This window comes from Bufo bufo, chromosome 4, assembly GCF_905171765.1.
Source record: "Bufo bufo chromosome 4, aBufBuf1.1, whole genome shotgun sequence".
NCBI lineage: Eukaryota > Metazoa > Chordata > Amphibia > Anura > Bufonidae > Bufo > Bufo bufo.
Window position 1 is genome coordinate 618323454 of NC_053392.1, and position 16596 is coordinate 618340049.

Sequence of the window (16596 nt, forward strand, 5' to 3'; positions counted from 1 at the left end):
AAATTTAGACAAAGAGGTTACCCTGAACATTTGATCACCAATAAACCACCAATACCCAAGAGAACAACTTCAGAAAATATTACTCCATCCCAACGCATACCGTGCATCTTGACTTATCACCCCCTAGCTCCCAAAATACAACAAACAATAAGGAAACAGTGGTCAATACTCTCTCAGGCATACCCGGAGGTACGAGAGTGCCAATCTCCACCCCTCACCTGCTATAAAAGATCTAAAAATATCAGGGACCATTTAATCTGTGCTGACATCGGACCATTAACTAAAATTCCTAAACAGAGGTTTTTACAAACCCAATGCTCAATGCTCAAGTGTTATCAAGGGCAACTTCATCACACACCCACATACGGGTAAAAGATTTCCCATCAAAGGATACTACACATGTGACTCTTCATTTGTGGTATATCTTATTAAATGCCCATGCGGGCTTTGTTATGTAGGTGAAACCACACAACCAGTAAAAAATCGCATTTCAAACCACAAATCGACTATCAGGACCGAACAATTTCTTTTACCGATTCCAGCCCATTTCAAGGAACATAACCACCGGATCTCATCTTTACGCTACCAGGTTTTGGAGCAAGTCTCCACCCCACGGAGAGGGGGTAATAGGATTAATATACTTAAGCAGAGGGAATCATTTTGGATCCATCGACTGGACACTATCACCGAGAGGTCTCAATCGTGAATGTGACTTTTACTGTAATCTTTAAATATCGATATTCATCACCTTACAGAACTGTGGACTGATATGTGTTTATTATATGATATTGATTGCTCAATTCTTAAATTGACATATACATTTTTCCTTTATTGCAGATTCTCTAATTTGGATACAATACATAGTCAATATACAAGTTGGTGAGATTTCAAACCCCTTTCCCCTCCCCCTTTTCACCTCCTCTTCCCCCCGCCCTCCCCTCCCCCCTTTCCTTTTTCTTTTCCCCCCTTTCCCTTCCTTCCCTTCTCATCATTGATTAGAATATAGATTACAATTATATGTTCTAGTTGAACCATTTTATTTTATAATACAATTTTTTTTCGCCTTTGTTGAGCTTAACAATAATATAACTGTGTTCTTTATTTGTTCATTTTTAATTTCTATTTTTCTTTATTTCCTTAACTTTCATCTTTACTCATAGGACTCTTTAGATCTACTATATTTTCAATTTCATATACTGTGTGTATACATACACCTATATTCTTCCTTATTATACCTATTACCTTCTATTCAGCCCATTCTCCTCTGTATGAGCTTACCACCAGATAAACTCGATTATCTTTTCTTTATCCTCATTCTTAACACTCATCTAATCGACCAATATGTCAACATCATTAGTATTCGCGCAGGCGCAATTGCTTGTTATATAGACCTATAGTTTACCCTATTAGCCGCAGATTGCCCATACCCCGTTTATCCTCTAATAGCCAAATGCGCATGCGCGCCTTCATTGCCGCGATCACGTGACCCACGTGACGCTGCTTGCTACCATGTGATTCATATGACCCAGCAGAGGTTACGTCGGTCACGTGACTTCCGGTCCGGTGGTATATATTCCTACTGTGGACACACATCACTAGCGCCTCCTGTTAGCGTCTTCACACATCATGGCCTCAGGTAACATTGCATCTCTTCCTTGTTTGTTTCTTGACTTGTGTCCCCCCCCCTTTTTTCCACTTTTGCATGGATTTAATTGCTTCTTTTCTCATATGTATTCAAATTGGTTGATTATCTTAGCACTTTTTCGCTGCAGCAAACATCTCATTGCCTTATATCCTTTATATCCTTCATTTTTGCCTTTTCACCAGTCTCATGTCCCCCATACTTTAACTAACTTCACTTTTTCAAGCTAATTCTAAATTTCTTGAGACCTGATTTCTTGCTTCATCTCTTCAATCTTCTTTAGTGCTATGTCTATTATATGTAATTTTGGCCGCCCTGAAAAATTACTAAAAAAAGATTTTTCTTCTATACCTTTTCAGATCCCTTGAAAAAGGTCTAATTAAGACCGAAACGTTGGGACATATTATGGCCTAATTATGATATTGTATATACCTTGATAATGGCACGTTAAGTCATATATTGACATTTATGTACTTCTGTACACAATAAATTTGCAAGTTAAAAAAAACGTCTTGGTGTTCCGTGGATTATCTAAACTAAGTTATTGAGGATGACCCTATCAGCACTTGTATTTACACCTTGAGTGTAATATACCCTTTTACGGACAGAAATACACTATGAGATGCACAATAGTGCGTGCAAATTTAAAGGATTATGTTTTCAGCAATTGTAATTTAACACTTTGTGTAATATACCCTTTTACGGAAAGAAATACACTGTGAGATGCACGCTGAGTGTAATATACCCTTTTACGGACAGATTTACACTTGGCCTGCAACAGCAGAAACCACTGATTTAGGGTATTGCTATTTTGGCAATTGAATTTCACCCCAGAACAAAAGCTATCAGACACTATGAAACTTGTCCAGCCAGAGCTGGAACACCAGATTTACGGTATTGCTATTTTGGCAATTGAATTTCAACCCAGAACAAAAGCTATTCTTTTTACGCACACTATGAAACTTTTCCAGCCACAGCTGAAACCACTGATTTAGGGTATTGCTACTTTGGCAATTGAATTTCACCCCAGAACAAAAGCTATGCTTTGACGGACACTATAAAACTTGTCCTGCCACAGCTGGAACACCAGATTTAGGGGATTGCTATTTTTGCAAGTGAATTTCACCCTTCAATAAAATATAGAAAATTCTATCCTGAGTTTCTAGGGGTGACAATAAGCACAGCCAAGCCCCTGATGTAGGATATAGCAAAAAAAAAACAACTACTATTGATGGTTAAATGGACTTGGTGGCAGCTTGTGCTGGCGCACCACAAGACACAAAATGGCCGCCGATAACCCCAGAAAAAAGTGACAGAAAAACGCTCTGGGCAGCCTAAAAACAGTGAGCAATTAACTAGCAGAAGTTGAATGATTCACAGCTGTAGATCGATCACTTTATTTTTTGTGTTTTTGCTGAGTTAATCCCTGCCTAATCTCGTCCTAACAGAAGCTGCATCATCTCCCTACACTAATCAGAGCAGAGTGACGTGCGGCGATACGTGACTCCAGCTTAAATAGAGGCTGCACTGGCCAATCACAGCCATGCCAGTAGTAGGCATGGCTGTGATGGCCTCTTGGGGCAAGTAGTATGACGCTTGTTGATTGGCTGCTTTGCAGGCTTTCAAAATGCACCATAGAAATCGCCGAACAACACCCCAAAATTCGGTACGAACCCAAACTATACAGTTCGGGTTCGCTCATCCCTATTTATAATATCTCTCTCTTGCAATTCTGTGTGTGGCTATGAACAGCTGTGAATATGAGAGCTGCAGCAAGGGAATGTCAATGTACAAAACTGAGGCACTGAGTGTGTGAAGAGGAACCATTCATAAATGTTATGTTTTGTGTGTAATGTGCATGGGTGTTTTGTTTTATTGGAGCTCCAAGGGAATTATGATGTCAAATAACTCAGATGCTTGTGTAACATGGGCCCTTTATGTTTGTCTGTTCGATTATAATTTACCAGTGATCTGACTTCATAAATTGCCATGAAGAGACTAATTGGTAGAGAGGAAGATCAGACGAACCAAAGGATTGGACTTAGATGACAGAGAGAGGAGGGAAAAGGGTGGACAACACAAGACACAAGACAATGAGCTTCTTTGCTGGCTTACATTTAGACCATTTTCTACGCTATCGGCTGCGGCCCATCCACTTACCCGCTCACTTTTTTAGACCTGACGTTAGAGGGAAAAAGTCACAGATTGCGGCACAAATAATTTAGCATTTAGTGACAATAACCTTCCCTCCTAATAAAAGTTGCAATAGATCTGCCATGTGGTTGAAGCATAAAGTTTTTTTTTTTTTTGTGTGGTTGACACCCATTCAGTCTTCCAGTTCACACACATCCGTCGCTTTTTTCATGATTCACAAGGAAAATTTACTTATCCTATAAAGTCATATATCAATTGCAATTCTGAATATGTGATTTGCACAAACTCTGCTGCCCTGACCTTGGCCTGTTACAAGTTTTGCCTGATTCCTCACTGCCACGCACCGGTGTTTCTGACTCCTGTGGGTCAGCTGTCTACCAAACAGGACTACTCCAGGAGATAGCAGCCTGGTGGCACCCCTATAGTGAATTCCAGATCCCTGTATAAGGGTTAAAGTGTGAATACCAGAGCACTGCCAGGATAACAATCATAGGTGTAGCCCAAAGACAAACCGTTTGGTGGACACAGTGGTTCCTCACCTACTTATTGTTGCAGTCTTATGGACAGATCTGGCTGGTCAGGTCTATATAATTTTTGATGTTTCACCACAATTACTTTTACAATATCACCACAGTTACAAGGACATTTATTTTTATTATATTTTCTTTAAGAAACCTGACTATAAAATATACATTATGTATAAACACAAGAAATACACTCACCTAAAGAATTATTAGGAACACCTGTTCTATTTCTCATTAATGCAATTATCTAGTCAACCAATCACATGGCAGTTGCTTCAATGCATTTAGGGGGGTGCTCCTGGTCAGGACAATCTACTGAACTCCAAACTGAATATCAGAATGGGAAAGAAAGGTGGTGTAAGCAATTTTGAGCGTGGCATGGTTGTTGGCGCCAGACGGGCCGGTCTGAGTATTTCACAATCTGCTTAGTTACTGGGATTTTCACGCACAACCATTTCTAGGGTTTACAAAGAATGGTGTGAAAAAGGAAAAACATCCAGTTGTCATGCCCCGCTCTGACGATGTGCGGAGGTCGGCCAGGATAGCAGCACGAGTTTAGTGTTTGTTTTGGAACCATGCTGGATCCGCCTCTCATCAGGTGCACTGGTTGGGGTCATTAGTTTAAATAGCACACCATCCCAGTGCTCTGAGCGGATTATAGGAATCACTGTGGTCTTGGAAGCTAGGAAGGAAAGTTGTCTGTTCCAGCTCAGAAAGATAAGTGTGGTTTTAGTTTGGTTGTTTTGTGTCATCTCTCCCATCCAGGTTCTGTGTGAGCAGGCTGCTCCTATTTCCCCTCTTCACCATCTCAGGGAATTTAGGGAGTTTTAGCCCAGGCACGGGGACACATCATACCTACCACCAAGGTCTGCATGTGGGCTGAGCAGTGCAGGGAAAGAGGTCAGGGATTAGCTAGGAGGTCTGTCTCCCCTGTCTCTCGCCCAGAGCCTGGTTGGTGGTTTATTTGTGAGTCTGAGTGCACGTCTGCCGTGACACCAGTATGCGGCAGTCCTGTTGGCAAAAATACCTTGTGGATGCTAGAGGTCAGAGGAGAATGGGCCGACTGATTCAAGCTGATAGAAGAGCAACGTTGACTGAAATAACCACTCGTTACAACCGAGGTATGCAGCAAAGCATTTGTGAAGCCACAACACGCACAACCTTGAGGCGGACGGGCTACAACAGCAGAAGACCCCACCGGGTACCACTCATCTCCACTACAAATAGGAAAAAGAGGCTACAATTTGCACGAGCTCGCCAAAATTGGACCGTTGAAGACTGGAAAAATGTTGCCTGGTCTGATGAGTCTCGATTTTTGTTGAGACATTCAAATGGTAGAGTCCGAATTTGGCGTAAACAGAATGAGAACATGTATCCATCCTCTGATGGCTACTTCCAGCAGGATAATGCACCATGTCACAAAGCTCGCATCATTTCAAATTGGTTTCTTGAACATGACAATGAGTTCACTGTACTAAAATGGCCCCCACAGTCACCAGATCTCAACCCAATAGAGCATCTTTGGGATGTGGTGGAACGGGAGCTTCGTGCCCTGGATGTGCTTCCCACAAATCTCCATCAACTGCAAGATGCTATCCTATCAATATGGGCCAACATTTCTAAAGAATGCTATCAGCACCTTGTTGAATCAATGCCACGTAGAATTAAGGCAGTTCTGAAGGCAAAAGGGGGTCCAACACCATATTAGTATGGTGTTCCTAATAATTCTTTAGGTGAGTGTATAATAAACAATATAAAAAGATCACTCTTCATATATTATACATAATTATTTATTTTATGCACTTATATAGAGCTACTATATTCCGCAGCGCTTTACAGACATTATCATCACGCTTTACCTGGAGGAAACCCACGCAAATGCGGGGAGAACGTACAAACTCCATGCAGATGCTGTCCGTGGTCAAATTCGAACCTAGGACCCAGCTTTGCAAGGCACCAGTGCTAACCACTGAGCCACCGTGCTGCCCATTATGATATTATGCCATAGGAAGAGAACAGGATGATTAATGCAGAGTGAAGCTCTATTATTATTAGCGAACAATCCACACTATAAGGCACATTAATAGGCAAACTGAATCCTAGAGTTTGTCCATTCCATGGTAGTAGTTTGCAACTCAGCAAATGAATTTCCATGTTAGGTTGAAAATGTAAGTATATTCTATGAAAGATTAGAAGTGAAAAATAACCATATTACACCAGTAATATCCCCCTTTAGTAGAGGATTTCTTCAGATAGAGACAACACTCTTGGGCTATCTATTAAAAAACAAAATCATATTCTGATAGTAGGGTTCTCTTCATCTTCAGCTCTAGGGATCATATCCACATTTCAAGTAGCAACTGATAAATCACATCCAGCACAAGTATTTGTGACTGTCATCTGTTATGGCAATGATGACACCGAATTTAGCAGCAATCAACACATTGGGAGGGTTTATAGTGTACGCTCAGTTCAATGTCGGACTGGGGTGCCTGGGGTCCACCGTATGGATACATTCAAATATTACCTGCTCACACAGCAGCAAGATGCTACCAGATGCTTGAATATGGGGGTCCCTGCAGCAACTTGTAGAAGGTAGGTCCTGGGGAAAAGAGGATACTGGCTAGCTTTCCTCTGTACCTAGAAGACATCTCAGCTATCTGATCCTGTCTATAATAATAAACTGAGGAGTTTCTTTACTTATCTATGAAGTTTGTTATATGAACATAGGTTGGTTGAGGTGCTGCACATTGAATATATGTATGTAGTGCAGCAAGTCTACTGTGTTATGTGCCACTTGTGCAAGGGGAGGGAGACTAGGGGCCTACTTTGCTCAGGGACCCACCAATGGATTCACTTGTAACCCTGTGGGCTAGTCCGAGCCTGGCTCAGTTCACTTCAGGACCACATACAGCATCCCCACTGGCTGCATTTCATTTAGTCCAGACCTAATAGGTTCAATATTGCCCATAGAGCTCCTTTTAACCATTTTGCAAGTATGCTGTCTGATTGATGGTAGAAGGGGGTTTGATCACATGCAAAGATGTCCATGATACCCTCCCTCTGGAGCCATGTACAGTTAACAGGGAGAGAGTAGCAATGTCTCTCTTTCTGCATTCTGTCAGTACTGGGCACGCTATCGATCAAATAAAAGCATATCTCGACTGAAAACTGTTCCCAAATCTCTACTACACGTTCTCAATGTCAGTAGCATGGTGGTTGACTCACTTTCCTGAGGATAGGTCATTAATATGGGAAACTGGACAACCGTTTTAAGTTATACAGAAGACATGATTAGGCAGCAGGTCTCACAATAAAGCTCCACATCTCTCACGTGTCTTACAATCTGAACATTACAATGGCTTATCTTCTAAGTGAATTCTCTCATGTTTAGCAATACTTGATTTCTGAATAAAAGAATTCCCACATTTTCCACATAAATATAACTTCTCATATGTGTTGTGAGTTCTGTGATATCGAACGCTTGCTTGACAGGTAAAACATTTCCAACATTCTGAACATGAAAATGGCTTCTCCCTTGTATGAGTTCTCTTATGTCTAACAAGATTTGCTTTATACCAAAAGATTTACCACATTCAAGCCATGAAAATGGCTTCTCTCCTCAATGGGTTCTTAGATGTTTTACAAGATTTGATTTCTGACTAAAACGTTTCCCACATTCTGAGCATTAAAATGGCTTCTCCTCTAAGTGGAGTCTTTCATGTTCCTCAACATGTGATTTCTGGCTAAAAGGTTTCACACATTCTGAAGATGAACATGGCTTCTCTCCTGTGTGACTTCTTACATGTTTTATAAGCATTGATTTCACACCAAAATACTTACCACATTCAGAACACATAAATGGCTTCTCCCCTGTGTGAGTTCTCTGATGTTGAACAAGATTTGATTTCTGACTAAAACATTTCCCACATTGTGAACATGAAAATGGCTTCTCCTCTAAGTGGAGTCTTTCATGTTCCTCAACATGCGATTTCTGGCTAAAAGGTTTCACACATTCTGAAGATGAACATGGCTTCTCTCCTGTGTGACTTCTTACATGTTTTATAAGCATTGATTTCCCACCAAAATACTTACCACATTCAAGACACATGAAAGGATTCTCCCATGTGTGAGTTTTATGATGTCTAACAAGATTTGATTTCTGACCAAAACATTTTCCACATTCTGAACATGAAAATGGCTTCACCCCTGTGTGAATTCTTTGATGTCGTATAAGCCATGACTTCTCATGAAAACATTTCCCACATTCGGGACAAACAAATGGCTTATCTCCTGTGTGAGTTCTCTGATGGTTAGTAAAATTATATTGCCTGTTAAAGCCTTTCCCACATTGAGGACATGAATATAGCTTCTCTCCTGTGTGAGTTCTCTGATGGGCAACAAGATTTGATTTTGAACTAAAGCATTTTCTGCATTCAAGACATGAAAATGGCTTCTCTCCTGTATGAGATCTCTGATGCTTAGAACAATTATATTGACTGTTAAAGCCTTTCCCACATTCAGGACATGAATATAGCTTCTCTCCTGTGTGAGTTCTCTCGTGGGCAACAAGATTGGATTTCGAACTAAAGCATTTTCCACATTCAAGACATGAAAATGGCTTCTCTCCTGTATGAGATCTCTGATGCTTAGAAAAATTATATTGACTGTTAAAGCCTTTCCCACATTCAGGACATGAATACAGCTTCTCTCCTGTGTGAGTTCTCTGATGGGCAACAAGATATGATTTCCGACTAAAGCACTTTCCACATTCAAGACATAAAAATGGCTTCTCCCCTGTATGAGTTCTCTGATGTCTAACAAGACACGTTTTCAGATTAAAAGATTTCCCACATTCTGGGCATGAATATGGCTTCTCCCCTGTGTGAGTTCTCTGATGCCGAATAAAAGTTGATTGATTGATAAAACCTTTCCCACATTCAGGACATGTATATGGATTCTCCCTTGTGTGAGTTCTTTGATGTCTAACTAGAATGGATTTCATGCTAAAATATTTTCCACATTCAAGACGGGAAAATGACTTCTGCCCTGTGTGAGTTCTCTGATGTGTAACAAGATGTGATTTCTGACTAAAGCACTTTCCACATTCAAGACATGAAAATGGCTTCTCCCCTGTATGAGTTCTCTGATGCCGAATACAATTTGATTGATTGTTAAAGCCTTTCCCACATTCAGGACATGAATATGGATTCTCCCTTGTGTGAGTTCTCTGATGTCTAACTAGAATGGATTTCATGCTAAAATATTTTCCACATGTCAAGCATGAAAATGACCCATTATCTCTGCAATTTCTCTCATGCAAAAAAAGATTGGATTTCTTTTTAAAACGTTTCTCACTAGAAAAAATATTCCCGTATTTCTGTTTAGTTCTTGTTTTGCCAATCAGTAATTGCTTAGATGAAGGTTTCTTGTGACCAGCAGTATCAGTGGATAGATCTCTGCTGTGAAGGACTGAGGGTACATTAGGAGTTATTGAGTCATCTTGTGTGGTATTGTTATCTTCTGCTTCATGATGGGAAGATAAATGATGATGTTCATAGGAGTCGCTTATCCCGTCTTCCACTGGAAAATGAAACAAAATTATATTATTTTCGCAGCTTTACTGAGACAATTGCAAGCCAGGAAATGTGATCACTACCATCTTCAATAACCTGTAGCATCCCATGCATAAACACAATGATATAAACTTTTCCCTACCACATATTGGTGCATCGTGTCATTCTAAAAGCACTGGTTGACTTGTTTCAGGATTCCTCTCACTGGCGATTCACTTTGCCCTTTTTGTCAGAAATAGGTGAGGCTCATCTATTCTCAGACCCAGGATTCCTTTAGGATCAAGATCTACCTGCTGTGATCTTGGCTGCCTGACCCTCCTTGGCAATTTCCTTCTTAGTTGGATCCCATCAGTCTAGAAATCCTTTGGTCTCCTTGGATCTGCACAACTGCCCTCTCCCCCACCTTCCTCTGCTACCCTGCTGGGCTTTCTGCAACATCTCCTGTGATGCTGGCCTGTACTAAACAAAGACTAGTTTGACAAAAGTACTTTACACATTTACTTTTTTTTTGCAGAGCCTCCCTCTTGTCTAAAAGGTTCACCTATTTTAAACAGTCTTTGATCGGTCTTTAGATAACCGGTACCTTGTCCTTATCATTGATGGTCTTGTGATATGGAAACCAGTTTTTTTAAATGACAAGTACTTTCATCTCAGCAGGTTTGGTTTTATCAGTTTTTGCCAGCTAATTTGCAAGTGTCCTCCTCTCCTTATTTCTCTTATCATCATTAGATGCCTTCACCTTTCCAGTTATTATTTCAACGGCTATTTACCCTTCACCTTTAGGACCAGGCCCTAATCTGACTGAATGCTTACATCCTGTACTACTGATCTCCCCTGCAAGGTGGGAACCTGTCTGAGAGGGCATATGGACAACCGAAGCACTCCGACTCGAGAAGGACCCCATGGGTCCACATACTAGAGGTTCTTTGGCCTATTGTATCATGTGACCTTTATTCTGAATCAGTATTTACCCTCCAGTCATTTTTGTGTTTGTGATTGAATCTATTCACTTTGTGTCACATTTTACCAGTGCCAATGAAGATCAAGGGATATTATGGCTATAAATTAATTATTAATTGTATCATTAATGATGATGAAGAGGAGGTTTCTCTGAACTTCCTATCAATTGTCTCATTAATAAAGACATTTACAAACCAAAAAAGATTTATGAAAGGCTCTTACCTTTCACAGACACTGAGATGGGTTTTCCAAGTCCTCTCGTCGTTTCACCAGAACTTTCCTGCAAGATGAAAGACATGAGAAAAATATACCCCGCTGCTAGTTTTTCTTATGTCTAGGCGAAAATTAAACACTTCTACAAGATATGAATTAATGTGGGGGATTGGGTCAGCACAACCTGTATGTGGTGCACATCACTATGGCAAAATACATATACAAACAGAAAATACAAATGTGATAGCACTCTACATCCAGCAATTTGCCTCCATACCTGGATGAGGCATTGGTGTACATTTTGGCCAAAGTGTAATAAGCCACTCACCACGTCAAGGTCGCCTCTATTTGAGTGGTCCCTAACACTAGTTCCTACCTGTTTATGGGCCATGACAGCCACACAAAATCCAGGGAATGCAGGTCAGCGTGCATGCCAAGCACACTCTGCTTTTAACCCCGTCCGGTGCCATTACAGCTTTAATCGGATCCAGGGATGCAAGTACCAACATGCACGCTGAGCCCACCATATACTTCTCCTGGAGCTAAATGGCTACTGGTAGGTTCTATACAAGCAGACTCAGTTTTATACTGACTTTAAAACCAGCCTCCAGAACAGATTGACTGGTCAGGTGTGCAATGACTCCAAGGAGATCGCCACGCCTCCAATATATACTACAAAGAAAAAATGTGGGGGATTGGGTCAGCACAACCTGTATGTGGTGCACATCACTATGGCGAAATACATATACAAACAGAAAATACAAATGTGATAGCACTCTACATCCAGCATTCTGCCCTGCCTCCATGCTGGATGAGGCATTGGTGTACATTTTGGCCAAAGCGTAATAAGCCACTCACCACGTCAAGGTCGCCTCTATTTGAGTGGTCCCTAACACTAGTTCCTACCTGTTTATGGGCCATGACAGCCACACAAGATCCAGGGAATGCAGGTCAGCATGCACGCCAAGCACACTCTGCTTTTAACCCCGTCCGTGTACGGCGGATGTTAGGAAAGAGTTAAAGGGGGCAGTTTAGGGGCCATTTTGTTTCTGACAAGTTCTATTTAATTACAATTAATACAATCTTTTATGACACCAGAAACCATTTGCAAACAATAACATGAAATACAGAGTACAGTATACTCCACTGCTGCTGGGGGAGGTCAGTAGAAAGCTCCATTACATCAGTCTATAGAGGATTTGTAGAAACCTCAGCTTCACCTACCTGATGATCCAGTGGGATATTTGGTTTCTCCTCTGGACAGTCCTGGGAATACTGAGGATTGGGACATCTCTCTGGTGGATTTCTCTGACTGGATCCATCTGTAGGAAAAACACACGGTGACTGAATACATTGTCTATGTCCAATGATGAGTGAATCTGTGATGCCGGCCGGTCCATGGCTGCTGACATCTCCTTGTTCTTTGAAGGCCATTGGAGCGCTTACCCAATTCCCTGCTCCGGTGGTCCATACCTGTTGACATTTCATTGTTCTGTCCACAGCGTGCTGATCTGTGGCCAGCTCATGGCCTGCAGTGGCTTTGTCCGCCTGTAGGACATGTGCATTCTCTGGTTCTTAAAGGGCCAGCATGTGTGGCCCTAATCTGTCTACTCTATGGCTAGCCTCCCTGGGATATTTAAGGCACCCTCCCTGTTGAATGGTGCCTGAGAAAGAGGTTCTAGTTGCTAGTTTTCTACCAAGGAGATCCACTCTTGAGTTCAGTTGCACATTTAGACTGCTTTCAGACGAGCGAGTGTGACGCTGAGGACTCACATCGCAGCACCCGTCCTGAACTTCCAGCACTGCCAGGGTCGCATAGCTTTATACTGATTAATGATGCTATGTAACCCTTAGAGGTCTGGAATGTATTGAAAACACTGACATAATGCTCTCAGTGTTATTCAATACGTTCCAGAACTGTAAGCGTTACATAGAGTCATAATTCAGTATAATGGGACCCCGGCAGTGCTGGGAGGTCAGGACGGGTGCTGCGCTGCGAGTTCGGAGTGTGACACTTGCTTGTCTGAAAGCGGCCTTATTCACCTCTGCCTGTTAACTGGATTTAACTTATTGCTGCCTGACCTGACCTCTACCTGTTTCTAGTACTGACCCTGTGCTGCCTACTCTGATCTTTGCACTGTTTACTGCATTGCGCAAACGCTCCCTGTCTTTGCTTGTCTTGTGGCTACAGTTCTGACTGATCTCTTGGTGCTTTTCATTGGTATCTCTTGATCCCAGTGGGTCAGCCACTGAACAGAGACTACTTCCAAAGGTATATAATGTCCAGCAGTATTGATCCCTTTAAAACATAACTTTTACTTTTCAAATTATAAAATTACCACCGTAGTGGTTCACCAGTGAACAGTGATAAGACGAACAACAATAATCACAGATACAAATTTTCCTGGGAGCCAGTCATGGATACACCTATAGAGTGGTGAGTGAACACAGAGACCGCTTAGTCCATAGCTACTACACTACACCAACTGGAGTGGGGACTTGGCTGGACCGGAAACCTTGCGGGATGTTCAAATGCGGCTCCTGTAAAGCATGTGCTTTTATTTCCACGGCTAAATCAATTGTTTGCTCAGTCACTGGTCAAGCCTATCAAATCAGGGACTTCTACAACTGTAGGAGCAAGGGTGCGGTATATATATGCCAGTGCCCTTGCCCTATGGACTATATAGGTAAAACCATTCGAGAGGTCAGGCGGCGGATTTGCGAACATGTGAACGACGTGGTGAAGAAAAAGATCACACCCGTCGCGTCACATGTAATCGACGTCCATGGCGGTGATCCCAGTTGTTTGCGGTTTTCGGTCCTGGAAACCATCCCATTGTCACCAAGGGGCGGAGACTGGGACCGTAAAATCCTTCAAAAGGAGTGCGTCTGGATTCACCGCTTCAGATCCCAGGCACCATTAGGGATTAATGAGAGACTCACCTTTTCTTGTTTCCTGTGATTTATCCCGGGGAGGGTGGGTCTTCATATGTACGTTTCTCTTATCTCTCTGTCTAATAAATTACGCCATTTCGGTAACTTTATCAATGGCCAAGATGAAAGAATCAGGATACACTCTGTATCCAGACTGCACATTAGCCATCCAATGTGCCCTAGGTGTCACCTCTATCACAGGGAACACACCACAGTGAAAAGTATGATAGTGAACTATTAGAATCCTCCACATTCTATTTCTCGGCCCCTATTATGAATATGCCTAAATATACACCGGTATGCCAGTTTAGTCTGGCTGCATATGTATATATGTATTGAGCGTCGCCTTGCCTGTTGGGCTGCCCCCTTTGACATAGGATTTCTATGTACTGGTTACGGTGCGGCTCATAGACCGGATGTGACGCGATTCTGCGTTCCATAGAACAGGATGCGGCCGCCCTGTGCGTTTCACTTGGGATAGGCGTCACACAGACCGGAAGTGACGCGTCTGTGCGTTCCACGCGACCGGATGTCGTCACAGAGTGCGTTCCACCTGGTCTGGTCGGCTCCCAGAGATGGGCGGAACGCTTCTGGCCTCATGAGGGACGAATCGCTGCATGTGTATGCGGCTCACAGACCGGCAGAGACGCCGGCTGTGGTGCCTTACTTTCTGGCACAACTGAATTTGCATATGAATTAGTGTGAACTCTGCACAGCTGGTAAGTGGCTATTTAAGGGAATGAGAGTGAGAGTGAGTGAAAGGAGGAACAGGACGCTACCAGGACGCAGCTTAAATGTAAGTAAGGACCATTTACTAAGAATTGAAACTATGAGGGCATGTAGTGTGTTTTATACTACATACAATTTTCTGCTCACAGCTTCCTGGGTGAAGTACTGGCCCTTATCTGGTGGGCCCTCTAGCCTCCTGACTGCACAGGACATTAAGTAAGTGCTGATATAGAGGAGATGTAGGGGATATATATAATTTATATCCAGCACCTGAACTGAGAATGTTTCTATTTCTTACAGGTGGGACATATCAAACGGGTCCCTTGGTCCTATGCTTAATATCATCTGCGTCTCTGGTCCTGTTGCCTCAACAATATCTTAAGTATCTTTGTTTTATTACTTTATTGATGGTTGTATCTTTGACCATGAATGCCCCCTGATGAACCTAGCAATAGGGGAAACGCGTAGGGGCTTTTGTGGAACCAGCCTGGGAACGCATCGTTTGATGCCCCTGTGCTTGGTCCCTTGTGTATGTGGGTGGTTATCCTATTCACCGGCATATTGAACTGGTCTTTATCTATTGGTGTCCCTGACGATAGTCAGTTACCAGGGACGCATCACTACACCCGTCAGTTTCCTGGGGAGCACATTTTGTTATTTTTGGAGAGGAGGGTAAACGCAGGGCAGTCAGCCCAGGAACGAGGACAGGGAGTCTCCACCATCAGGGGACGTCCCTGGGCTGAGGTTCTAGCCAGGGTGAGCATAGGGAAAGTATAGTTTTGCCCACTGCTCCCCTTAGCTGCCTTGTGTTCACTCACCACTCTATAGGTGTATCCATGACTGGCTCCCAGGAAAATTTGTATCTGTGATTATTGTTGTTCGTCTTATCACTGTTCACTGGTGAACCACTACGGTGGTAATTTTATAATTTGAAAAGTAAAAGTTATGTTTTAAAGGGATCAACACTGCTGGACATTATATTGACTTTGTGATCCTTCTCTATTGATTGTTATTGATTTAGCTGGACAAATATACTTCCAAAGGTAGTGGCCTGGTGGTTCCCCTGCAGTGCTATCTATATGGATTAAAGGGTAAGGACTGGAGGGGGGGGCAGGGGGTTATCTAGCTGTGGCACAGCACATCTACATCCGCACTCTAATTCAAAACTGTTCTCCCCTCCACAGTCATGGAAGGTCTCCTCTTACCCGGTGATGTGAGGGACTGGTGATTCTCCTTCATGACGTCCTTGTACAGATCCTTTTGTCCTTCTAAATACTCCCACTCCTCCATGGAGAAATAGACAGTGACATCCTGACACCTTATAGGAACCTGACAACACAAGGATACAGTCATTACCAGACCCCTCCCTTGGCGTTATTGTATGTTGTGCCTTTTCATGAGTGTAAACATGTATATCTACTTATTCTAATTATAATGGGTATTCATTGCCTTTAAGAGCAATGTTGATTTATATTCACTATTTTGTATGGATTTTCATGTAGGCCGAAGTAAGTCCGTGGGAAGATTACTGTGCCGTTCAAAAAGCTAGTGTTATTGTAACAATATATTATATATTTAGACAGTTAGAGGATACACGGCACCTGCAGATTTAGAGGCTTCATTGTATTTGTTATCTGGACATGAATTCAACAGTGTGAGAATTGTCTAGATGTTCCTCAAAGTATACATTCATGTATCAAAGTTTGTCCCTCGGCTCTAAGACAAGGCCTCCAGATGTCAGAGGTGTGTAGTATTTAAAATATATGGAATGTATGAGTTAACCCTTAATGGTATGATGCTTATAGCTTATACAACAGTGCCACCTAGATATGAGCAGTTAATACTACACCAGTAGCAAAAGTGC

General features: G+C 42.3%; 1 protein-coding gene across 1 annotated transcript; it reads right to left on the reverse strand.

Moving 5' to 3' along the window:
- Positions 1–7823: 7823 nt before the first annotated feature.
- On the reverse strand, positions 7824–16057 carry LOC120999670 (gastrula zinc finger protein XlCGF26.1-like). The gene is made up of 5 exons (XM_040430684.1): positions 15938–16057; positions 12294–12391; positions 11079–11136; positions 9370–9903; positions 7824–9117 (listed from the first exon to the last, which is right to left on the reverse strand). The coding sequence occupies exons 1-5, from the start codon at positions 16020–16022 to the stop codon at positions 8009–8011; spliced, it is 1884 nt and encodes a 627-aa protein (XP_040286618.1). The 5' UTR covers positions 16023–16057; the 3' UTR covers positions 7824–8008.
- Positions 16058–16596: the final 539 nt, after the last annotated feature.

What these genes read in the sequence shown, in the direction of transcription:
- LOC120999670 (XM_040430684.1), bottom strand. Translation starts at nt 16,022, where the DNA reads ATGGAGGAGTGGGAGTATTTAGAAGGACAAAAGGATCTGTACAAGGAC. An exon ending in ATATCCCACTGGATCATCAG is followed by an intron (nt 11,137 to 12,293) that starts GTAGGTGAAGCT and finishes TTCATCTTGCAG; the next exon opens with GAAAGTTCTGGTGAAACGAC. An exon ending in ACATCAGAGAACTCACACAG is followed by an intron (nt 9,118 to 9,369) that starts GGCAGAAGTCAT and finishes GAACTCATACAG; the next exon opens with GGGAGAAGCCATTTTTATGT.